The sequence below is a fragment of the Anabrus simplex genome, chromosome 1 (genome assembly GCF_040414725.1).
Source record: "Anabrus simplex isolate iqAnaSimp1 chromosome 1, ASM4041472v1, whole genome shotgun sequence".
Lineage (NCBI taxonomy): Eukaryota > Metazoa > Arthropoda > Insecta > Orthoptera > Tettigoniidae > Anabrus > Anabrus simplex.
The window spans coordinates 753,047,617-753,075,443 of record NC_090265.1 but is presented as its reverse complement, the minus strand read 5'-3'; the positions used below and the strand labels follow the sequence as shown (position 1 = coordinate 753,075,443).

General features: G+C 36.6%; 1 protein-coding gene across 6 annotated transcripts in view; it reads left to right on the top strand.

Moving 5' to 3' along the window:
* Cep290 (Centrosomal protein 290kDa) overlaps positions 1-27,827 on the top strand; it is a 1,403,175-nt gene that overhangs the window by 974,224 nt on the left and 401,124 nt on the right. For all 6 annotated transcript variants that reach the window (XR_010858542.2, XM_067136188.2, XM_067136189.2 and 3 more), the window contains one exon: positions 3,201-3,373. Coding sequence is in view for 5 of the 6 variants with exons in the window: in XM_067136188.2 (XP_066992289.2) it covers positions 3,201-3,373 (173 nt within the window). In the remaining variant the exon portion in view is untranslated. The remainder of the gene's footprint in view (positions 1-3,200; positions 3,374-27,827) is intronic.

Here is a 27,827-nt window from a genome sequence, read left to right as displayed (position 1 = left end):
TTCCTATTCCTCTAAAAAACTAGAGAAAGTGACCGATGTAGGTCGGTCTGTTGTGTTAGAGTCAAGTAATGATATTAATGCTTATGGTAGTTTAGACAGGTTAGGTACTTTTAAAACTGTATTGGAGAATAGTATTAATGTGCAAGGTAGACAGACTAGGTTAGGTTCTCATCAGTTCACTAAAATCAATGAACCAGTAAAAACAATCATGAGCAACATAGTTATTTTTCACATTAACTTACAGTCAATTAGAAATAAACTGGATGAATTAGATGTAATACTTAATAAAAGGCCTACTGATGTTTTGTGTGTAAATGAGCACTGGCTGACTAGAGATGAGACCAATCTATATATACCTCATGATTTTGAATTAGGAAGTATTTTTTCTAGAGATTTCCCACTAACACATGGTGGAGCTGCAATATATGTTAAGAAATCACTTAAATTTGAAGTAATAGATGTTTCCTCCTTTTGCATTAATAACCTATGTGAATCAGTAGCTATTAGATTGTGTGAATATGATTTTGTTGTAGTATCTGTGTATCGTGCCCCTAACACCAACGTAAAACTATTTATATTACAGTTAGAGAAGTTGATTTCTTATTTAGGCCTAACTTGTAAATATGATCAAAAGATTGCTATAGCTGGTGACTTTAATGTAAATATCTTAGAGGTATCACAAAATACTCAAAACTTCCTTAATATGTTAAGATTGCATGACTTATATTGTACACATGGTGAACCCACAAGAAATAATGCATGCCTAGATAATGTTGTAACCAATGTATACAAATCATTTTACAAATGTTCATTTCTAGGACAAGATGTATTGTCAGACCATGGTGGTATTTGGGTTGAATTTAAAGTTAACTGTAAGAGAAGAGTTATCGAGTCATCAAAAGAATTAAAATGCATCAGACGTGTCATATCAATTAAAGGGGTTAATGAATTCCAAGACAAATTATTAAGAACAGACTGGACTAGCCTTTATGCCATGAATGATGTCAACTTTGCATTTTCTTATTTCATTAACACGATAATTATATATTTTAATTCAGCCTTCCCTGAAAAAGTTGTAACTATAAAGGCCAACAGCTCTTAACCAAGAAATAGAGTTAAAAACTGGTTTACGCCTAATTTGGGTAAAATGCGTAGCATTATGTTAGCTTATTATAATGAGTTTAAATTAAATAATAATTTAGAGGATAAACAAATATTCAAAAACTACAGGAAATTATATAAAAAACATATACATGAGGCTAAACTTGCAGCAAATGACAGGTATATCCAAAGTGCGAACAATAAATGCAAAGCTGCATGGTCTATCATAAGAAGTGCTAGTCATACTTTAAATAACAAAGATGTGATTCCTCTAGAACCTGATCAGTGTAATAGGTATTTTATCAATGCACATGAAAGCACATGTGATCAGGATAATAGCATTTCATCAGATGGGGTTGCAAGTAAACATAATTTCTCAGACTGGTTGCATAACTTTGATCTTCCCTCAAATGTATTGAATAATGATTTTAGGTGGGTGGAAGTAAATCTACAAACAGTCAGAAGTATTGTTACAAATTTGAATTCATCTAGTACCCAAGACATTTATGGTCTCTCTAACAATACAATCAAAGCAGTTATTGACATGATATTAATGCCATTGACATTTTTAATAAATTTAATGCTTAGACAATGTATTTTTCCTGAGTGTTTAAAGATGTCTAAAGTGATACCTATCTTTAAAAAGGGGGATAGAATGTGCCCATCAAATTACCGTCCTACAACAATAGTACCCATTCTGAGCAAAATTATTGAATCCTGTATATTTATACAACTCGACGAGTACTTTTTCAAAAATAATTTGCTTTACAACAAACAGTTTGGATTTAGAAAGGGTCATTCAACGATAAAAGCAGTTGAATGTGTCATCAAAGACATATTAAATAATTTTGAGAATAAAACAGTCACAGGTGCTACATTAATTGACCTGACAAAAGCTTTTGATTGTGTCTCGCATGAAATCCTAATTCACAAGCTTGGTTATTATGGAGTAAGGGGTCATGAAGTGAAATTAATGGCATCCTATCTTCATCAAAGGAGACAGATGGTGGTAATAAGTGATAAAAAATCTGGTATGGAAACGGTTAAAGCAGGTGTCCCACAAGGGTCTGTTTTGGGACCTTTCCTGTTTTTGGTCTATATCAATGACCTAGCATGTAATGTTCCCTGCACATCAGTTCTATATGCTGATGATACAACTTTCGTAAAGAGTAATGTTGATATCACAACACTACAAAACCAAGTCAACACATCTGTTAAAATTGCTGAAAACTGGTTTCATCACAATAAGTTAACTATTTATGTCACAAAAACAGAAAATATCGTATTTACCCTGGATCACACTGTAAATAATGGCTGCCATAATTCTGTTAAATTATTAGGCCTACATGTAGATACAAGACTTACATGGGAAATACATACATCAGAACTCTGTAAGAGATTAGCCAGGGTGTGGTATCTGTTGCGGAAACTGAAAACCTGCATCAGTCGGGATATGCTACTTGCATCCTATCATGCTTTCTTTCACCCTCATATACTGTATGGGATCAGGTTATGGGGGAAATTGTCCCACATCAAATAATGTATTTATATAGCAGAAAAAGGCATATTGCTGGATTAGAATTTAGAGACTCCTGTAAAACTTCCTTTGTGAGCCTAAAAATTATGACAGTTCCCTGTTTATATATTCTTACAAATATTATGCATGTGAAAGAGAATCTTTCCAAATTTAAAGACGACACAAGATACAAGAATGATCTGAATACTCCTTACTCCAGGCTTAGTAAAAGCACAAACAGCCACTGTTATCAACAGCTTAAGATGTACAATAAGCTTCCACTACCTATTCGAACATTAGACAATAGTGCATTTAACAGGGTACTGTCACAATTCTTAAGGAAAAAGGCATTTTATAGTGTAGAAGAGTATCTAGAATGTGGTATTTAAAAAACTGACCTAATATAGGTAGCTAAAATAATTTTTCTAATGACCCAGGCATAATTACTAAGATATTGTATATAGATTATTTTTATTAATACTGACAATACCTAGTGTACATTTTCTGTACTTGATGGTGGAAGAATAAAAAATATCTAAATATGTGTATCCCGTAGATTAAATAACCTGTGTTTTTGGTTCAGGCTACTGTGGAGAGTCTGCAGAAGCTGCTGACTCAAAAGGAGGAGACCATAGCTCGATATCAACAGCTTTTAAAAGAAGGTCGTGATGAACATAGCAAAATAGCTTCCAAGTTACAACAAGAACTTCAGGGGATGCAGGCTGCTCTTAGTGCACAACACCAGTCATACACCAGGTAACTTGTTAACATTTTAACGTTGATGTTTTCACAGCCTGTACTTGGGCTTACATTTGCTCCATGTCTTCGAAGAATATCTCCACTGTTCACTCGGTCGTCACCAGGTGGCTCGCTCTATGCTGGTACAGCGCTCCAAGCGGGAGCTGACGACAATGTAACCAGTACTGCAGCGGTTACACAAACAAAGTTAAAGGGAGGAAAGTAAATCATATTATAAGGTACCTAAACACTATACACACCATAATCATATAATGAACTGTGGCAAAAACAGCAGAAGTTAATATCAGTGAGGACAACTTGATGATAACAAACAAGGAATGTGGGACGGTACTGGGAACCTACCAGGTGCATGGAGATGTCTACGTTGCAGTTTTTGGAAAAATCAACAGTGATCTTTGATTTTCAAAATATTATTTACAAAATGGACTTTACAAAAAGAAATAAATTACGAACAGCGGAAAATACAGTTACAGACTTTGTAAAATACAGATACATGTTCTTAGAGACACACAAGTTAGAAATTCCTTGACAAGCACTTCCTATAAGTTCAAAGAGTCAAGCAAATATGATACATCAAATTACAAACCGAGTTGGCAATACAATCTTGAAGGTAAGAACAAACTAACCTTTCAAACATTTGAGCAACATAATAGTGGCGATTAGGGCAATCTCTTGTGCTACACCAACGAAAACAAAATGGAACTTAAAACCGGGCAGAAAACAACAGTGCTTACCCTAAGGCAGCCCATTCTGGTAGCGCAGACGTCAAAACTACGGCAGGCCAACACCAAGACGGCTCAAAGACTTAAGACAGCTCACGAAATCTGGCCTTGGAGTAGCCAATTAGAACACAGGAGCTTGCCCAAATTGACCAGTCACAACACTTACTTCGATCACGATGTTTAAATTACTTTCTCGAACACATACGATCGCGAATCCATTTCCAGAATAGGAAGAACATATTTCTAGAATGCATAACTAACAAAGGCCAACACATCCTGTTCAAAAATTTTCTGGATTGTAAATATAGAAATGTAATCTACTAGTTACAACCAACCTATGTAGAACAATATTTCTTTCACTGTACAGGTTAGGTAGCTGAATGGAATGCAAATAAAATATTCTACAGACACTTTCCACTTCCCATATATTCTACACCTGTGTCATCTTCCTCCCCCCGAAAGTCAAGCCATGCTCGACCATTAACATAATATTACTGGGGGGGGTAGGCGATCACTTCTGGAAAATTTCTCACTATAGTACAAATTAGTAAAGATACCTGACAGTCACCTCACTATTTATTTATTTATTTATTTATTTATTTATTTATTTATTTATTTATATCAGAAGCATTAATACTACAAATACATATACATACTCTTACTGAATATACATTATATACAAAGTCACACTTATTTAAAAAAAGGTCTATACAACTTTTGCCCAGAAATTGGCGACATCCAGTGTATTTTCTGTTGCCTGAAGTAGATCTTGTACTGTGCATGTTTTTAGGCACCTACTACACTGCAACAAATGAGACGTCGTCTGGATTGCACCACACTGACACGATGATAACTCAATGTTGAAACCCCACTTCTGCAGGTTGCTTTTACATCTTGTCATGCCTGCCCGTAATCTGTTGAGTGATCTCCAAGTACTCCATTCCTCCATGTGACCAGGTGGTAATTCTTCACTTGGTGTCAACCATTCTTCGGAGCGAGTGCAGCTTGCGTGCCACATATCAATTCGGGATTGCTGAGGTGTCCTGTTAAGAGCCTGTGTTGTTCTGAGGAAACTTTTCCTTGATTTGAGTCTTGGAGTAACTGGCCTGTGTCCATACAGAGGGTGAGCTTCAGATGTTTCCACCTTCTTCCTCTCGTCTTTTGCTGCAACCTCTCGACGGATATCAGGAGGGGCAATACCAGCAAGACTATACAATTTATTCAGCGGAGTAGGTTTTAGATAGCTGGTAATGATGCGACAGGTATCGTTTAGAGCAACATCTACCTTCCTGGCGTAACTTGACTTGTACCATACTGGGGATGCATATTCCGCTGCAGAGTTTCATAGAGCAATGGAAGAGGTTCTCACAGTATTGGAATGTGCCCCCCGGATAGTACCTGTTATCTTCCTTATAATATTATTTCCGGCTGCCACTTTTTGCTTGGTGTTCGAGCAGTGTTTCTGGTAAGTGAGGGCACGATCAAGGGTAACTCCAAGATATTTTGGTGTGATGCAATGTTCTAATGTGGTTCCTTCCCAAGTGATTTTGAGAGTTCTGTTTGCGATTTTATTTTTGAGGTGGATGGCACAAGTCTTGAGTTTTACTGGGGTTCGGTCTCAGCTGATTCTCCTTGTAGTAAGCAGACAGCACTGAAAGTGCATTAGATAATTTCTGCTCAATAGCGTCAAAGCAGGTGTCTTGAGTGGTAATGGCACAGTCATCTGCTACTCTGCTACTGGTCACGCGATGACCATGCTGGTTGCTTTCTAACCGTCAAACTCTTCAGCTCGACTGGTTGCCAAAATTTAACCTTGACCAAAGTATTCTTGTACTAGTTTGAATAAACAAACATGTTCTGCTCTCTGCTGTCAGTGACCTTGTTAGGCTCGCTGCTACCTGTCGTTGTGCTGCCAGTTATCTAATGTAGGGTATGGAGGGGGCACGTACTTGGTACAACAAGGAAGGAAGGAGGACATATTGTTTGGGTTCAGACCAATATCACGTCATTTTAATTTTTGGATAAATTAGATGGAATGAAGAATTGGACGAGATTAAGAGAAGATATTCTGATATGAGAGGTCTAGAAAATTATAGCAGACTTTAAGAAGAAGAGAGCAGAAACATTTTAAAGGATAACTAATAACAAGTACTTGGTACAAGTACGCGCCCCCTCCATCCCCTACATTACATAACCGGCAGCACAATGACAGGTAGCAGCGAGCCTAACAAGGTCATTGACAGCAGAGAGCAGAACACATTTGTTTATTCAAACTAGTACAAGAATACTTCGGTCGAGGTTAAATTTTGGCAACCAGTCGAGCTGAAGAGTTTGACGGTTAGAAAGCGACCAGCATGGTCATCGTGTGACCAGTAGCAGAGTAGCAGATTGACAACAAGGAAGGAAGTAGGACATATTGTTTGGGTTCAGACCAATATCACATCATTTTAATTTTTGGATAAATTAGATGGAATGCGCACGGCCAACTCGTGCACCGATGTTTGGCACCGCTGAAGAAGAGAGCAGTGGCTCTCGAAACATGTACGGTAATTAAATAAAATAAAATTTATAAGTATTGATAAGGTGGTGAAAATATTTTACAGAAATTTGAATATAAGTCAATACGGACCAACATGGTGAAAATAATCAAGACACCTAACCTGTCTGTAAAGACATCAGGGAACTTATAGCAGAGTTTCCTAAGTTGATTGGCCTGCTCTTCGGGTAAATGATTAAAATCAAAAGCTTTGGTCGTCAGAATCTTCAGGAACAGCGTTAATGTGACAGGGAAGAATAGGGGAGCGATCACACAGCTCAAGGTTTCTTGCACAAAATTTAAACTGGAATCTATTGAACTGCAGATCTAAAATCATGCTCATTTTAACAATAAAATTGGCACCCTTTATGAACTGACAGGATAAATCTTTTGCCTCTAGTACTGGCATTTTCCATGTGAAGTCACGAACTCTAATCTTGACATCTAGGGATCCTACAGTGTTCAATGAGTTGGAATTAGCAGTATGGCAGGTTAAGGACACGGGTTCTAATGTAGGTAATTTGCAAACAGTTTTCATAGAATCGTACCAGGTCTCACTCATCAAGTTGACACTACTCCTAGAGTCTAGTAACACACAGACAGGTTCATTATTTATCTCTATGCATAAGAATGGTAATTTACAAGGAGGTACGGCAGAAATCCTACAAGATTGCAAGAAATAAGCACCAGAGTTAGACTGGGAGCAATCATTAGCCTCAGAATTAAGTAAATTGTCCTCCGAGGTACAGTCATGATTGACAAAACAAGAAGCCATGCTTTGGGGTTTACCATCAGAACTGGCGGTTAGTCATCTAGAACTACTATTGCCCGGGGGTCCAGAGCCTGAAGTGTTAACTTGGGCACTGCCTAGAGAAGAGCCTAGTAGACCCACAGTTACGGCAAGAAATATTGGTGGAAGAGCCTCTACCCATGGCAGGTTTTACATTGCCTAATGCCCCAACCATAGGACAGTCCCGCTTGAGATGAGCAGAGGAGCCACAATTGAAACATGAACGAGGATTACACGAGTTGGAAGCAGGTGAAGGGGTGGTTTTAGAATCCTGAAGAAAGGGCATGCTCATAGGAGGTGGGGCCAATGCAATGCACAACTGGTCGGCATATCGAACGCCTTCTACAGAAACTGTAATGGCTCCCAACTGGGGGAACATTGCTGGTCGTGGTGAAAGAGCCAGATATGATCTGTAATTCGGTTCGAGACCTTCAGTTATGTTGGCAAACATCTGGGCCTCTGAATAGTGGAGCCAGAAAATCCTAGCCTTGAGCTTAATATCTTAAACATATTCAGATAATGACTCGTTGAGATGTTGCACTCTGAAATAGTGCTTCTGCACTAATGCAGACAAGGCACGAGAAGGAATGAAAAATTCAAGCACATGTGCATGGAATTGATCTACAGTCCATCTTTCGGAAATGGTCCTGACGATATGCTCAGCAAGAGCTCCAGATACATGCGGGTATAGGATTTGAAATATGTGGGTGTTACTGAGATTGTACACTATTGCCTGATCCTTGAACTCAATTAGGAACCGAAAGAAGGAAATAACCTCATCAACGGAGTTAGCCGAAAATTTAGAGACTCCCTTAAACACAGTAGTCAACGGGTGAGGCAGGTTAGAGAAAATCTGGGGGGAAACAGGTGTACGAGGTGCCTGGGAAGGCTTAGAGTGGTCCAGAGTGGTTACTGAGGCATTATACCTTTGATTCAGGTGCCCTTGTGAAAAGGATGGAGTACAGGTTAGGTTAGAACTAGCGTTAGCCTGCAACGTTATGGGCGCAGATAATCTCATTTGTGAAAGGTTCTCACTAATCTGAGAGACCATCGGGGCATTAACCACTTGAGTAGGTGTTGTGCAACCTAAAAGAGCACTTGATATCGGTGGTGCTAAGATAGGGGGATGGTTTTGCACCATTGCATCAGAACTGGGCTGAGTAACAATAGAGGGCGGACACTGAGCCACAACAGAATTACTAGTTACCACAGGAAAATTGGTACAGGTACTGACATGCAAGGAAGGTACATCATTTGAATCACTTACAGGTGTCCTAGCTCCAGACAATGAAATAGAAGATCCCCGGTGAGCATTAGTCACATCAGACTCCTGAATAACTCCAGCACTAGATGTCCGAGTACACACTTGAGCAGCGACAGATGCAGCACCAGAGTCAACACTTTCACACATTTCAGATGGGATAGATACCTGAACTTCAAAATCTGTGTTATTCAACTTATTCTCTTCAAGCAAACCACTGATTTTGTCGAATATTGTCGAAAACTGTACTAGTAAGGCTTCACATTCCTGCCGCTAAACTTCCGGCAATTCGAGAGACAGCAAAAACCTAATTCTGTCCAGGTAATGTAGTAACTGTGCATTAACCCGCGCTAATGGGCCATGCAAGGGCTCAGAAGCACAAAAGGACACAAGAATGGCGTTGAATTCTGCTAACCTATCTTTAACCACGGCCAAAGACTCACGCAACTTGTCCGTAGTTAACTCGGGTATGGTTATCGGCAAATTAAGATACCGTTTCAACAGGCTAGTGTCATCTCTGACATTGCCTGTGGAATTAATTTTGCGGATTTTTAATTTGTAAATTAGTTCTGACTTTCTTAAATGGAAAGGATCAGGAACAGCACGAGCCATCCTGACGAGTAGAAACCAAATTTCAACGCGATATACGAATCGCAACTTTTACGGTGTTTTAGATTAGGTAGATCACGTTTCACTTTTCTTTGTCCACATCCTAGCACTTGTTTCTGCTACGAATATGTACCCCGTACTTCAGCAGTTATACAAACACAGTTAAAGGGAGGAAAGTAAATCAAATTATAAGCTACCTAGAAACTATACACACCATAATCATATAATGAACTGTGGCGAAAACAGCAGAAGTAAATATGAGTGAGTGCAACTTGATGATAACAAACAAGGAATGTGGGACGGTACTGGGAACCTACCAGGTGCATGGAGATGTCTAGGTTGTGGTTTTCGGAAAAATTAACAGTGATCTTTGATTTTCAAAATATTATTTGCAAAATGGACTTTACAAAAATAAATAAATTAAGTTACAAACAGTTTCAGTCAGTGTGGAAAATACAAATACAGACATTGTAAAATACAGATATATGTTCTTAGAGACCCACAAGTTGGAAATTCCTTGACAAGCACTTCCTGTAAGTTCAAAGAGTCAAGCAAATATGATACATCAAATTACAAACCAAGTTGGCAATACAATCTTGAAGGTAAAAACAAACAATATGCTATTACAAATTAGAGTGAAGTTAAACTAACCTTTCGAACATTTGAGCAACATAATAGTGGCGATTAGGGCAATCTCTTGTGCTACACCAACGAAAACAAAATGGAACTTAAAACCGGACAGAAAACAACAGCGCTTACCCTAAGGCAGCCCATTCTGGTAGCGCAGACGACGTCAAAACTACGGCAGGCCAACACCAAGACGGCTCAAAGACTTAAGACAGCTCACGAAATCTGGCCTTGGAGTAGCCAATTAGAACACACGAGCTTGCCCAGATTGACCAATCACAACACTTAGTTCGATCGTGATGTTTAAATTACTTTCTCGAACACATTCGATCGCGAATCTTCCGTTTCCAGAATAGTAAGAACATATTTCTAGAATGCATAACTAACAAAGGCCAACACACCCTGTTCAAAAATTCATGTCGCAAACTTTCTGGACTGTTCCAGTAAATATAGAAATATAATCTACTAGTTACAACCAACCTATGTAGAACAACATTTCTTACACTGTATAGGTTAGGTAGCTGAATGGAATACAAATAAAATATTCTAGCACAACACTCCAGATCATACAGTAAGTACTACTTTAAAAGATTTACGAATAAAATCTTCTACAAACACTTTCCACTTCCCATATATTCTACACCTGCGGCAGACAACATTAAGCTCCAATTAAGATGTTCATTATACCGTGTGTGCTTGAGAAGTGTCAGAGAGGACATCAGATGAATCAGGGATGAATGTGTCCACCCCGGGGTGGACAAAATTCCCTGTACTTGCGGCAAGGTATACATTGGCCAAACATGCTGGTCCATTGGGACTCGCATCAATGAACACCAAAAAAATATCCGTCTCAACCAGCTAGACAAGTCAGTAATTGCTGAGCACGCCCTATCGTCGGATCATGACGTCATGTTCCAAGATGTTCCAGCTCTTACCCACACTAAACACTACAGTTCTAGGATTATACGGGAAGCTGTAGAAATATGTTGATATCCTAACAATTTCAACAGGGACACTGACTATCAATTTAGTAATACATGGTTGCCAGCCGTTAAAAATTTACTTAGGTAGGTACGTTGGTGTTTTCCAAATTTGTACATTTGTTATCAGTAATGTTTAATTTCAAGCTATGTGTTATGTGTGTATACCGTTATGAACACCCCCCCTCTCTCTCTCTCTCTCTCTCAGCGTCTGACATCATTATCATCGTCTGGTGTTCTCCACATACTTTCTTTCCATTCCTCAGCTCTGTTCTATTCTTTCCTGGTGTCTTTTGTTTCATTTTATTAGTTTCTATTTATTTCTTGTCCTATTTCTTCTTGTCCTACAGGTACAGAAAATGTGAACCTAACATGTCTGGCACTAAAACCATATAAAACAAGCAGTTCCTAGAGTACTCAGCAGTTGTCCTTGTTGTAAACCAGCTTTTGGAACTATCTGTTTTCAGAAGATGGGATTGCTGTAGCAACGGTGAAAGCATACCTAGTGATTGATTAATAGTTTGGTGGTGGGTAAACATAGATCTAGAAGAAGTGAATATAAATGGAAGAAACACAATAGTTTCAAATAGTCTGTTCCAACAACAAATAGTTTGAAATTTAAAATAATTTAAGGCCTGATTGTATAAAGCAGTTGATCCTAGATCAAGGCATAAAACTGATTCTAGATCATGTTGATCCTGAATTTTTGTTGTATAAACGTTGATCCAAGATCATTTTTCCTTAATCTCAAATGAAAATTGATCCAACAAATTCCTTGGATCAAGCCTTGCGTACCAGATCAAGTAGTGTTCTTGTATTGTAAGCCGCATTTATCAATGTGAAAAGAAGAAGGCTTTTGTAGTGAAAAATAGTGCCGTAACAATAATCATGGTAATATAATAAAAAAAGAGGTTCTGCATTGTTACCATCATTTAATCTGATGAAGGAATTTTTATCGCGATTTTGTCTTTGAATTACAGAAGTCTGACTTCTCCGATTTTTCTTCAGATGAGTATTCCAAGAAAGAGGAAGCCCATTCTTAGAACATAGTGACAAAGCTTTTAAAATGAGATTCCATCTAACCAAACACACTGTTGATGTTATGGAAGGTAGACTTCGAGACTCTCTAATGAGACGATCGAATAGAAACCAGCCACTTACTCCGATGTTCCAGATTCTATTGACCCTGTGATGTTACGCGACAGGCAGTTTTCAAATCGTAGTTAGTGATTTATTCAAAATTGATAAGGCTACGGTTTGTCTAGTCATCCTTAAAGTAACGCGAGAAATTACTGTGTTGTGACCTCAGTTTATCAATATGCTGGCTGACCAGAGAGAAGCAAGGAGAATTTGCGTTATTTCTATGACATAATTCATTTCCCAGGAATTCTTGGTGCTATAGACTGTACACATATGTGCCTATCATATCGCCGGGGGGTAACAACACTGAAGTGTTCAGGAACAGGCATGGATGGTTCTCCTTGAATCATCATCATTATCATAATTTCCATTTATCCATGTAGCTGAGTAGGGGCAAATATGGTTCCTCTCCACTTTCTTTGGTCTTTCCACCACTCCTCCTCCAACACTGTGTCCCAGTCCAGGTTTCTTTCTATAATACTGCATTGGATTGTGTCCTTCCACCTCAATCGCGGTCGTCCACGGCCTCTCCTTCCTTGCATTTGCATTTCTGTCACCTTTGTTGGCATCCTTTCATCTTGATTTATGAATTTCATTTTCCGTATTGACTTTTACCAATCTTCATAAAAGGAAAGAAAAATTCCACCTAATCAATACATTTATTTTCTTGTAAAGTATTACAATCTAGTACCGGTTTCGACCCTTCATAGGTCATCTTCAGCTATATCAGAATCACATTTGCATTTCTATCTTACACCTCTGAAAGACCTTCATGATATATTGTTTCATAATTTTCAGTGAAAACTTATCTTAAAAACTTACAAATTTCTAAGCGTTGTGTTAAAATTAAAAATTAAAATTACAAAACTTTGTCTATTATATACATGCCCTTGGGCTGACAGAATGCATCCTTGGGTTGATTAAGCATTTATCTTAGGTATTGTTGCTTATTCTGTTGAATCGAATCCCTTTTATACTTATGTACAATCGTGAATAGACTATCAGTAAAATTTGATAAATAAAACTTGCGTGATAATTATAATAAAAATATCATGTTACATCTTTATACCTTATTGCTGGAGTGATATTATTTTAGGCAAAATATAAATGCGGGTTGATCTCTATAAAATATTTTACATAAACACACTACTATATTTTAAAGTCTAGTCATTGTACTTTAAAGTCTAAAATACTTATTGCTTTGGATCTTGCGTTGTTATGTGGTAAAATATTATAACAATTTATCTTATATAACATCAGATATTGATAACATATAAATATGCCGTGTGTAGTTGGCTTTTAAATCTAATGATTAAATGTCATTTCCTTCTTGCATAAAATTACAATTTTCATATTATGTTGATTATGTATTGTATAAAACATAAATATCTAATAAATTGAATGCTTATCATTTACTAAAAGCACATGAATGTCTAGTAATATAGTCAGTGTGTTTAGTGACACAGAAACATGTTGGCCTTGATTCTTGCGTTATATTTCCATAATTTGCCTATTTTTTATATATGTCGATTGTTGGTCTTTATAGGTTCCATTTGTAAAATAAGAGCACTTTCCTATGATTGTGAAATGAATCAATAAGCTTGACACGTGTTAAATTATGGAATATATGTGTGATTCAGTTCTGGCCTAACTTCTGGAGTTTTCTCCCATCAAATGCCGTAAGACTGTGGTGGTTCCTTTCCCTTTTTAAGGCTGGTAAAGTCTGTAAGCCAAAATGAATGAAGTGAGTTAGATTTCAATAGAAGTGTAATGTTGTGTGAATTTGTAAGCCTGAATTAATTTACTTACTGCTGGATGTTTGAAATGCAAGTTTCTTGGCCGTTTGACGAGTAATGTACCTCGTACTGATGGTTCTAGTGTTGTCTGTTGTGAGAGGGGCGGAGGGATAAGTAGGGGAGGTTGTTACGTGTGTATGGGCGGAGTCACTGAGGTTCGCTGTCTGCGCCGTAGCCTGTGTATGACGTCGTCTGTTGACTATTCTGACGTAGTCGTTTTTTAAGATAGGAACGATTTTATTGAACAAAATGTTAGTTTTTTCAGATAACTCATTTATGTTATAATTAGGATTTGCGTACTGATCTAGTGTTATATATAATTCTTCACTTATATTAAGCAAAGGACCTTTAGGTTCTACATTTAATATTTTTAAATCGTCATTTATGTCCGTAAAATTGTGCTTATATTCATGCATATGTTGCCCTATTGCCGAGAAATGATTATGCCTAATTGCGTTTACATGTTCATTATATCTAGTCGTGAAATTCCTGCCCGTACGCTCGACATAACTTGTTAAACAGTTGTTACATTCCATTCGGTAGACTCCTGATTGAAGATATTTGTTACTACTATTTACTGATTTGCTATTATATATGATATGCCTATTATTTTGTGTAGTCTTAAATGCTATTTTAATATTATGCTTCCTCAGAACATTGGTTAGTGAATATACGCCGGTATTATTGAAAGTGAAAGTTGCGTAATTTTTTCTGGGTTGATCTGTTTTCGTCAGAGTGGTGTTGGGTCGTGATTTGAACTTACGAATGATGGAATTAACCATTTCTTTTCTATAACCATTTTTTTGAGCTATTTCGTGAATTAGTTGTAGTTCATCTTTCAGATCTGCTTTTGACATCGGTATGTTAAAGGCTCTATAAATCATACTTTGATATGCTGCTTTTTTATGTGGATTAGGGTGATTAGAATCTATTTTTATGGTGTTTATTGTATATGTAGGTTTCCGGTAAATTTTGAAAGTGAGATGTTTTTCGTGTCTAGTAATCGTTAGATCTAGGTAATTTAGTTGACCGTTACTCTCAGATTCCTTGGTGAATTGTATAGATGTATCTATGGCATTTATTTTATCCAATATTGCATTTTCGTTGGTTAGTCTGTTGTCGATGATGACGAATACATCATCAACAAATCTGCACCAGAAAGATATTCCTTCAATTTTACTAAATGCAATATGTTCTAAGTAGTCTAAGTATATATCTGCTATTATCCCGGAGGCGGGTGATCCCATAGGTAGACCTGTTTGTTGGTAAATTGTATCGTGAAATTTAAAGAAATTGTTGTTGACTGCAAATTTGAGTAATATCATAAATTCCTCAATTTCTAATATGCTTAATTTACTATATGTTTTGAGATTAGTTCTGATTATATTTAAGGTTTTGTCAGTGGGGATATTTGGATACATATTTGTTACATCATAGGAGGCTATGGAATGATATTTATCTAACTTAAAGTTCTTTGTTTTGTTGCAAAAATCTATGGAATTTCGTATGCTCTTATTAGCCTGAAAGGAATAATGATTTTTTAGAAATTTCTGAATAAATTTAGAGAGATTATATGTGGGACTAGATCTATAAGCATTCAATTTATTAGATATTTATGTTTTATACAATACATAATCAACATAATATGAAACTTGTAATTTTATGCAAGAAGGAAATGACATTTAATCATTAGATTTAAAAGCCAACTATACACGGCATATTTATATGTTATCAATATCTGATGTTATATAAGACAAATTGTTATAATATTTTACCACATAACAACGCAAGATCCAAAGCAATAAGTATTTTAGCCTTTAAATTACAATGACTAGACTTTAAAATATAGTAGTGTGTTTATGTAAAATATTTTATAGAGATCAACCCGCATTTATATTTTGCCTAAAATAATATCACTCCAGCAATAAGGTATAAAGATGTAACATGATATTTTTATTATAATTATCACGCAAGTTTTATTTATCAAATTTTACTGATAGTCTATTCACGATTGTACATAAGTATAAAAGGGATTCGATTCAACAGAATAAGCAACAATACCTAAGATAAATGCTTAATCAACCCAAGGATGCATTCTGTCAGCCCAAGGGCATGTATATAATAGACAAAGTTTTGTAATTTTAATTTTTAATTTTAACACAACGCTTAGAAATTTGTAAGTTTTTAAGATAAGTTTTCACTGAAAATTATGAAACAATATATCATGAAGGTCTTTCAGAGGTATAAGATAGAAATGCAAATGTGATTCTGATATAGCTGAAGATGACCTATGAAGGGTCGAAACCGGTACTAGATTGTAATACTTTACAAGAAAATAAATGTATTGATTAGGTGGAATTTTTCTTTCCTTTTATGAAGATTCTTTCATCACTCATTCGCTTTATGTGCCCAAACCATCTTAGTCAGCTCTTCTCTGTTCTATCATTCGTTCATTCTATCATTCCACTCCAATTTCTTCCCAACTTTTCTCAATCCTTATTTTGCCTCTTCTACTCTTCTGTATCATACTCCTTAAGAACTTCATTTCGGCTGCCTGTATTCGACTCTCATCCTTCTTTGTCATTGTCCAAGTTTCTGTTCCGTAAGTTGTTATGGGTACGTAGTACATCTTGTACATAATTTCCTTTGCTTCCATTGGCACATCTTTGTCCCATAACATGTTTCTTACACTATGATAGAAACAACTTCCATCTTGTATCCTCTTACTAATCTCAGCATCCAGTCGAGTTTCTCCATTAATTCACTCCCCAGGTATTTGAACATCTCCACTACTTCCAGGGGCTTGTCTGCAAGTCTAATCTTCTTTCTTCCCTCTAGTCATAACAGGAGTTTTACTCTTTTCCACACTTATTTTCAATCCACATTCTTCGATCTTCCCATTCACCACATCCAACTGTTCTCGAACCTTCATGTCGTCTTCTCCCCAAATCACAATATCATCTGAAAATAACATGATGTTCATTTCTCTTCCTCCGTATGTTGCTTTTGCTGTTCTCATGATGTCATCCATTAATATTGTAAATAGAATAGGCTATAGAACACTTCCCTGTCTCAGCCCATTAGTGATTTTGAACCAACTTGTCCTGCCAACTTGTGTTTGCACACAACTACAACATTCCTTGTACATTGCCATGATTGTTTTTATTAATCCCTGTCCAATTCCTTTTTGCACCAGGCTGTCCCAAACTTTAGCCCTGGAGACACTGTCATATGCCTTTTCAATGTCAATGAATGTCATCACCATATCATTCCCGTACTCCCATTGCTTTTCCATTAGTTGTCTCACAATGAAAATGGACTCTATTGTTGACCTTCCTCTTCTGAAACCAAACTGATTTTCCTGTATCTGATTTTTTACCCTCAACCTTATCCTACTTTCCAGTATCCTCTCCATTGTCTTAGCAACATGGGATATTAGAGTAATTCCCCCGAAGTTCTTCAATACATTCTCATTGCCTTTCTTGAGAATTGGGATGATTATTCCTTTTTGCCAATCCTGACGGACCTCCTTATTCTCCCAGACAATCCTGCGAACTCGATATGTCCACTGCAGGCCTACATACAGATCCAGCTGCCTTTATCATCTCCACTGAAATTTCATCTATTCCAGCAGTTTTCCTTTTTTTCATCTTTCTTACTGTCATTTCAATTTCATTCATTGTAATTTCTTTAATCCATTTCATCAACTAGTTGCCTATCGTTGTCGTCTATTGGATGACTGTCGATAGTAGAGCCCGGATTATATGTAACTACATGTTCTGTTCCCATATATGTAGCTACAAGAAAACTAAAATGTCGGCAAATCACACTAAAAACTCCATTATTCCAGGAGTTTAAAGTTACTTTTTTTTCATATTTCGATGCATAATAAATATTTTTATATTTAAAATATTTTGAAGGATATAGTACATTTGAAAGAAAACACAATTCTTTTTTTCACTAATTTTACATCTCGATTTACATTTTTTAATTACACTTGAATGTAGTTTTAAAAGCCTGTACGTCTCTAATATCTAAAAATAATTTCATAATTTAAAGTGAAGTATTCTGTCAATGAATCTCATCCCTTCCCTATGTTGACGCCCTAAGTCTTGGGTGTCTCTATCTGTGTCTATCAGTCTTTCCTTGCACAAACTTTGTCCCATTGTTCCCCTCTCAGATTTAGCGACTCTTCTTTTGTGATACCTTCACCAGTCCTCGGTTTCTTGCCATGTGTCAAAAGTGCCTTTTTCTTTCTTTCTTTCTTTCTTTCTTTCTTTCTTTCTTTCTTTCTTTCTTTCTTTCTTTATTCTTTGGATATTCCATTCACTTCCATACAGGGCTACACTCCACACGAAAGTCTTCAGGAACATTTTTCTAATAAGCATATTTGTGTTTGATGAGATAAAATTTCTTCTCTCTTAATACGGACCTTCCTTGCTTGAACAAGTCCACAATTAAATATATCTTTGCGGGGCAATTAGAAATACGCGCCACTGACTTCATGTGAAGTTGAAAGGTCTTTTTCTATACATAAGAACATCCTGATAGACAGAAGGCATTTGATTACTCCAGAAAATTTGAAAAACTATTATGTTATTAATTGTGCCTCCAAATGAAATTTAGAGGTTGAATAACATCTGCACTTTTAACTCTTTTTTTGCTTTTCTTTTCTTTTCTGTGTACAAAAATACATCAAATAAAGCTTAGATATTAAGTTACATGTATTTTATTTATTACATATTTAACCACATATTTTGTCAATTTTAGCTACATATTTATTTACATATGTCTCATTTTTATATTACATATAATCTGGGCTCTAGTCATTAGTTCTCATGTTCAGCAACTTCTGAAAATACTCCCTCCATCTATTTCTTATTTCTTCTGGCTTTGTTAATATTATGCCATCTTCATCTTTCACAAATCTGGTGTTTACTTGATCTCTCTTTATGTTTCTTAAGATACCATACGGTAATTTGTTGCTGCCCTGCATATCATCCACCAATTTCTGTGTGAATAAGGCCCAGATTTTTGTCTTTTCTTCCTCCACTACTTTCTTGGTCAAATTCTTTGTCTCCACGTATTTTCTTCTACTTTCTTCAGTCTTAGATGTTTTTCATGCCGTTTTCTTTTCCTTCACTTTAATCTTTACCCTATCAATCCACCAGTGTGTCTCTTTGTTTTTCAAATTTCCTGATGCTCTACCACATATCTTTTCTGCACATCCAACCAGTGCTTCCTTAAATCTTTTCCATTCATCTTCAACATTCCTCATCTCCATCCTGGGTACCAAGGGTATTATTTCCCTTTGAAATTATTCTTGTATGCTTTCCTCCTTCAACTTCCATACTTTAATTCTTTTCTCTCTTCTTAATGGGGTTTTTCAATCTTTCCCACTTTCAGTTTTCCTATCACAAAACTATGATCTCCACCATAGACTTCTTCAGGCTTGGCTGTAACACCGAAAAGGTTCTTTCGGTATTCTTTCTCTATGATTATATAATTAGTCATGGTCTTTGTTCGTCTGTCTCCCCAACCATACCTTGTAATCTTCTGACTGTTCTTCTTCCTAAACCAGGTGTTTCCAACTTTCATTTGGTTCCTCATGCAAAAATCCACCAATAACTCGTCTTCTGGATTTACATTTCCATATCTAAAGGGCCCTACAACATCTTCCTTTCCTTGTCTTTCCATTCCAACTTGTGCATTTAGATCTCCCATCAATCCTCTATCTGTCTCTTCACTCCCTCTAAAAAGTCCTCTAGATGTCCATATATGCAACCCGTTTGTGGGGCATACAACTGAAGTAGATCTTTCATGCTATTTTCAAACTGAAGGCTCATCACCATCATCCTACCGCTGCACATTTTGTATATTCCACATAGTCTTAGATTTCTTTTCTAAGTATGATGGCCACTCCAATTTTTGCTTTCATATCCTCTGCTGTAATACAGCCTGTATCCTTCTTTCTGAGGAATCTCTCCCATATCCCTCTTCCTTGTCTCACACAGTCCAAGTATTGCTATATTGTACTGTGCTTGTCCTCAATATTATGCCAGACTCAGCGGTAAGAGTGCCTGGTGACCGTTCGTAATAGAAATGGGCAAAGCAAACAAAAACTAACCTCCAAATGAGGTAAATACCATATGTATATTCCAGCCTTTGAAATGTGGCACCGGCTTGAGACATCACAGGGTCGCTGATTGGGTACTACCCACAGAGACATCTTCGGATGTTATAAACTAACCTTAAAAATTATTAGGCAGGAAGGATAAAAGAGAAGATAAAAATTGAAATAAAGAGATCTGAATGAGAACCTTTACGAACACAGATTTATTAAAGAAAATTCTAAACTTTGGCAAAGCTATATCCCTATACAAATCAACAAAATTTCGGACCAAATATTTGTACATCACACTCTACATCATTCGATTCATCTGAATTCTGTTCAAATTTCATTATCATTTATTATGAGACGCTCCTCATGCCATCATTTGTTACGAATTCAACAATGTAAATTACCAAGATAATGTTTGTAAATTTTGTCAACTCCGACTATGAGGTATCAACAGCATAACTCATAAATTCAGGTTTTCCTCCAAACACATCACTTAATTTGATTCCTATTACATCTCATTTTATTTACCACCGTTACTCTACTCCAATACCTCCAATCTTAATTCAATCCAATTTCAATCATATCTGGTTAACACCATATTTCAAAATTATTAATAATAAATTTAAAAAAATATTATTATAATTTACCATCATAACCTTCATTAGCTCGTCAAAGTGACCTTTGAAATCGTTAATATAAAACCAAACTTCATCCATTTATTCTTTGAACCAATAAATCCGTATTTACTCTCCATACTTTCAAATTATTCCATCACTATGTTATAAACCTTGTAATTATAATTATTAAATTATTTACTTTTACAATCCTCCATTCTGAAATTCATGAAGCTATATGAAGTCATTAAATCCAACATTCGCCGTATAATTCGTGAACTCCTCATTTCAATTAATTAAATTCATTAAATTTATTATTATCCACTAAATTCGAGGTTATCATGTCATTATAATCGTTACCTCTAAAATCATTAAATTATTCAATTACATTTGTAAAGTCCGATAATCCTTAAATCCAAAATTTGTTAAATCATTAAATTATTTGTCTCAATAATTTATAAAAATAATTCCTAATATTATTTAAGTCCGAAATTATCTGACTTATTCTTTCTCAATAACATCCTCCGCTCCTATAAGTGCTGATAATATGGAACGCGCGCGCAAATCGAAAGTAACCCTGATATAAATAAATTAATTTACTCCACTGATTCATTTAAAATTATAAATATCCCGCACATACATAATCAGCTGTTTCATAATACGTATAACATATGCCGACTCTGTAGCAAGAAACCTACACTACTATTGTAATACACAACTTAATCTACACTGATTCTAAAAACAATGGGACAGAACCTCATTGTCACAAATACAATCAACCATACGTGAACTGAATTCACACATTAACAAGAAATAATACAACTGCAAACCAGAATTTGCATTGCTCAACACAGAGTAGAACATATAACATTGAGACAAACACATCATTCAACCAAATAATCACAGGGAAAATCATCATTCATTGACCTCGGCCGGGCATCGAACTCCGACTCTCAGCATGGCATTATCACAGTGTCCTATCATTGTAGTCGCCACAATGAACTGTCACGAAGTATATCTATTACTTTTAATTTTAATGTGCTGTCCTAAATTCCTCAAAACAGAATTATCTTATGAATGACTTTAATTCTTTTACTTGTAAGACCCTACCAAAGCTGTCTTGACTTCCTCTAATGCACAGCATGCCGGCACAGGCGACTACCTTATCTCGAGCGCCCCGCTCACTTCATTAACACGGCATTTCAACTCGTCCGCACCCAATTAATAATTCTCTCTCTCTCCGCTCTAATGAACTCATACGTTTCCTCCAAATCATCTTTCGTATCCTTGCTTTCTGGGTGAACGGTAACCATTATATATAACACTCTCAATGCATCTTATTTGTTCCATATCTCACGTGTTTAATTGTACATTCCTCACTCAACATTATTAAGAAACACGTATATCACTATGCCGGTATTTATTCATATATTGCGCTACACAATCTCATTAGTTCAACCCCTGCTGCTGGCATTTTGTGTCTTAAAGGCCCTACATCGACACTGGACTAACTACATCTTGGATAAATTATACGATGAAACCTATTCCCTACAGCACATTTTTCATCCGCTGGTTAACAATACATACTACTTACTGATGACATACACTCTCAAATTTCACTGTAATGTGCCGGAATAACCAAGGTTCGAATCTTTTGATCAATGAAATTCCTCTCGACGATCTTGCTGTCATGCAACATGCTAGGCTAATCTATTTATTCCCATTGACTATACCTTACACTGAATGCCTCCTAAATCACTTTAAATATTCACACACACACACGCTGGTATTTATCAGAAGATCGCGCACTACGGAAAACCATATTTCACACACGTATCACTATAGAAGATCATTATTTACACACACATATTATTTCATCATTTATGAAGACCATATTCAACACACGCCTCTTATTTACAATTCATTCCCCCCTAGGCATCAGTATGGAATTTACGCCCTAAAACTCTAACTATCCTTGCTACAGTAAAATTTAAAAAATATAAACGAATTGTCATGCATTAATTTATTTACAAGTTAACAGCTAATCATGCACATGCCAGATTAATGAATCAGGGTACTTATCGATTCGGCGACGCTCCATACTCAGCTCCACGGTCTCATGGTTTCAGGTCGGCCCCATGATGAACTTAAGCCATCATATAGGCGGCCTTAACACGTGAACCAATGCCTTTCTCCATGACCAAGCTCTTCATTCTTGCGGCTTTAATGAATTCACACGGCTTCACGCAGTAATACACTAAAATACACACAAACACATATATAAGTAACTTATTATAGCACATAAAACACTTATTTACACTAATAATAAATACTTCGTCTCTGCTCTTTTCACGAGTTTAACACGCGGCACTGTAAAGCGTCCTTGCATCGATCTCGTTCCAGTCTTTCTACTCTGTCACAGTTAATATTGTAACATCGCCTTCCCAAATTTCACCGGATTTTTGGTCGTTATTCAGTTGAAAATATAGTCTTATCGGACCCCGTCGTATCCTATTGACAGTTAGTTAATGGACTAGGAAATGCTCAAGATTATTCGTCCGCGTTGACCACCATGCGCTTTCCGTCCGAGCCGTTCAAATTTCCGTAGCAGAGTGAACCTTTTGAGCAGCACGCGTCTTCTTCCTGCACACGAGCTTCCGGGTATGGAGCTCGGGGAACCCCATCAACAGTGGTGTAATATCCCGTCACGTATGCCTGCATTCATTTATTACAATAAATTATTAGAAATATGCCGTCTTCAATTCTTGTCCACGGGAGAGTTTAACATTGATTTCACATTGTCCCTTGGTGGATTTAATTAATTTTGGAGGTCATTTGTATGGCATCCATCTTTAATTTTCCCCCATCATTTCAAACTTGCTACGCTGCTATTCACTGCTTGAAAGTGCTGCCAACTTAAAACTGGAGACCTTGATCACACACCTCACGGAATATTCCAGTACTTCCTATTGCGTCATCAAATGACCCAGACACGTGGAACTTAGCTCCAAGCTTGGACAAGCGAAATGGCGCCACACATCCGGCCTATAATGAAACTGCAGTCCATTCCCTTATACTTTTCTGTAATTTATAATATTTTAAAGACAATGCTATGAGCCAATTGGGCTCAATATGGACAGGATTACGGATACATAACTATGTGAATAAGAAACAAAATAGAGGCAAAAAAGATTTATTAACTAAAGGCATTAATATATTCACACTATGTTAAATACAATATCACAAAAGGAAAACACAAACGAAGCGAAAAGGCCATCAAGAAAGTAACGAAATATGTGTGCCACGCACATTACGTATTACATCTACATTAGGCAAAAATTACTATGAAGCGGGTCACAGCCCGAATGAAGTAAAACCACGTATGGAGTGACTTGGAATGATTACATTACGAAGTTGGATCGACACAAACTTCTTTCTCTATATCTTAATTCCATTTGGGATTCGCTCTTGAAAATGTCTTTAAATACCTGCGGTAGTAAGTTAATCACACTAGTATTTGATCCATTATTCACATCTGCACTTCTTCTTGACATGGTTTATTGGGATCAAAACCAATAAAATATAGGCACAGGGTTGTGTCTCCAAGTAACACGTATAGGCGAGTCACTGACGTCACTCTCTTTGTGCTCCGAACATCTGGGACCTAGAGAAACGTCTCCCTGGCGGCAGTGGAATGCAGGTTTACAGGAACGAGCAAACTAATCTCTGCGGACGACCTTCACAAGAGCTCGGGGCTGGCCGCTTCATTCAACTACACTGGACATGGGGCTAACATTATAATGCTGCAGTTTCACTATCTTGAGACCTGCCCTTTCTTCTAATATCTGCTATCATTTCATAAAATAACCCGTGGTCTCAATTCTCTATAACACTCAGTTTCACGTCAATAAGGCCTCAAGCCTCTTTCATATGAATATACGCAGCACCATTCATGACTCTAAGACAAATTCAGGCCATTCACTTGGCAGTACTCAGGTTCATATTGCACCCGCTCAAAGTTTAAGTCCCAACCAGCATTTATCTCAAGGGTGTTACGGTTTGAATCTAATGCTACTAAATAAACAACAACAAAAAGATGAAGATACAGAATTTCCACTAAATATCTGGGTGCCATCTAATCAGTACTACAGGGTTGAATGGGGTACTCAAATTATTAACTTTAAGGCTCGTCATGAAAAACAAAAATACATTAAAACAGATCAAAGGGAAATATTGGAGGTTCCGTCCTAGGAAAGAGGACGGATATTTTATGGTCACCAAGGGTTTACTATTCTACAAGAACAAGAACTTGGAACTGTTTCCTTGCAAATGCTTAAGGAGCATTTTATTAAAAGATAAACTGGAACATGAACAAAAATTTGTTGACCCTTATTTTACCCATAATTTGGAAAACCATTCCTGAAAATTTACATAATAAATTTGACACGGTAGACCACCCATCTACTTGCCGAGGGTTGAAACGCGACCCTCATGAAAACACCCCGACCACGTATGGTCGAGACCCATTACCTGTTGGCAAGGTGGGCGCGATCACATGAATTATGTCATTGCCTCCACCTTTATTGAAATAACACCAACCCGGGGTAGTACAATACTGCCCCCGGGTTACTAACCAAGATATGCTATCGTTAACTGAAGGAATCGACAATGGGACTCTAACCTAATGATCAGATGTTAGGATTTGCCATCACATTTAACAGCACAAACTTAGCTTATTACTTACAACAACTTGACATTATTACGTTATTTCACCAGCTGACTTCCCTAGTCTCCATTTACATCATCGTCCAGAAAAATCTTCGAAGAAAAATAATAAATATTTTTCTTTTTATTATTATTATTATTATTATTATTATTATTATTATTATTATTATTATTTTATTATTATTAGTATCATCATTGGAGATCATCATTAAGGTAACACTTAATCATCATCGATTTAATATTTTAATTTCATTTTTTCACCATTATTATTATTCTCAGAAATAACATCATACATTCTTCTTCTTATGCTTCTTCAAATTATTATTATTATTATTATTTATTTATTTATTTGTTTATTTATTTATTTATTTATTTATTTATTTATTTATTTATTTATTTATTTGACTTATTACATGGCAGTTAACTATTATTATATTTTATGCATAACTCTCTATGTTTCTGGTCTTGTTTTTGGCATTAAGCAATCAGTTAAGACGTGATGTACTTGGAATATATTATTATTATTATTGTTGTTATTATTATTATTATTATTATTATTATTATTATTATTATTATTATTATTATTTTATTATTATTATTATTATTCATGTTTTCGAATGGGTCTACTATGGACCACGTTAAGCATCATTCATTTACGGTTCTTCCTCTTTCGATCGGCCCAGTACTTCTTCATCCTTTCGGAGTGGGCTTCTTTACTTTCTCGTGACCAGTTGTTGCCGGTCCGTTTTTTGCTACTTTGATCTTGGAATCCCTTAATTTTGTTGATGATTTTTCTGTATTCCTGTCTGTTGTATACTACCTGCTGTGATATATTATTTTCCTCCATATCCTCCTTGACCCCTTTAAGCCAGCTAGTTTGTGTCTTCCTGTTCTCCATGTATTCCAGAATTCGCTTGGCTGTTTTCTCTGGTGGCATTCTTTTATCGTGTCCGTAGAAGCAGAGTCTTCTCTTCTTGAAGGATGTTGTAATTTTTTCGGTCCTTTTGTATAGTTCCTCATTTGGTCGCAGTCTAAATTCTTGACCCACTTTCCTGGGCCCTAGTATCTTCCTTTCTGTCTTTTCAATGTTTTCTAGTAAGCCCTTCCTGTTCAGTGGAATACATTCGATCGCATATAGACTTTTTGGTTTGATGACAGTGTTGTAATGTCTGATTTTTGCAGTGAATGAAACTGATTTTTTATTGTAGACATTTCGACATAACTGGTATGCTGCTTCCATCTTTCTTGCCCTTTCCTGTAATGCTATTCCTGGTAGTCCTGTTGGGGTTATCCATTCCCCCAGATATTTAAACTTCTGTACTCTTTTAATTGTTCCATATTTGGTGACAATATTTTGTGTCGGATCCTTTTTGTCCTGAATCATTAGTTCCGTCTTTTCGAAGGATATCTGAAGTCGCGTCTTTACAGCAGTCTCTTGAAGTGTTTCAATTTGTACCTTGGCTGTTTCAGTGTCTTCTGCCAGTATTGCCATATCATCTGCGAATGCTAGACAGTCAATTTTGACTCCAGATCTTCCCAGTGATATTCCATTTTCCACCCCTAATTCCGTCAGTCTCTTCCTCCACTCTCTGACCACTTTTTCAAGTATAACATTAAACAGGAGTGGTGACATCCCGTCCCCTTGTCGGACACCTGTTTCGATCTTGAATGGTTTCGACAACATACCCATAAACTTAACCTGTGATGTAGTGTCAGTGATGGTTTCTTTGATTAAGTTTCTAGTTTTTTTTATCTATCCCAAACTCTTCTAACGTGCTTATCAAGGTTGCTCTGTCGACTGAATCATAGGCTTTCTTAAAATCCACAAATACAATCACTAGATTTTTGGCTTTGAGTGCACGTAGTTGTATTATGGAGATTAGGTTGAAAATTTGCTCGCTGCATGATCTCCCTTTCCGGAATCGTGCCTGGTATTCACCAAGTTCTTTTTCTATTATCCCTTCAGTCCTGTTTTGTAGTGCCTTGGATAGAATTTTAGAGGCAACTGGTGGCAATGATATTCCTCTGTAATTGTTAACGTTTGTTCTGTCTCCTTTTTTGTGCAGCGGGTGTATTAATGATCTCTTCCATTCCTTTGGGATGCTCTCTGTCTGCCAAATCTCCTCAAACAGTGCTTCTAGCTGAGTCACTAAGTGTTCTCCGGCATTTTTCAATAACTCTGCAACTATTGAATCTTCACCTGACGTCTTATTGTTCTTCAGTCCTTTTATTATTCCCCTGATTTCTTCTTTATTAGGTGGTTCCGAGTCCGGTGTCTGGTTCTTGGGTTTCTCAAACATTAGAGTTTCCTCAGGTTTTTTACAGTTCAGTAGTTTCTGGAAATAATTTGCAAGGTGTTGGCAATTCTGTTCATTTCCAGTGATTAGATTTCCTTCGTCATCTTTGAAGCATAGAGTTGGCGGTTTGTATCTTGTTAAGTTCCTCCTGAATGTCTGGTAGAAATTACGTGTATTGTTTTTCACGAAATCTTCTTCTAGTTTCTTTAGTTGCTGTGTGTCATAATGTTTCC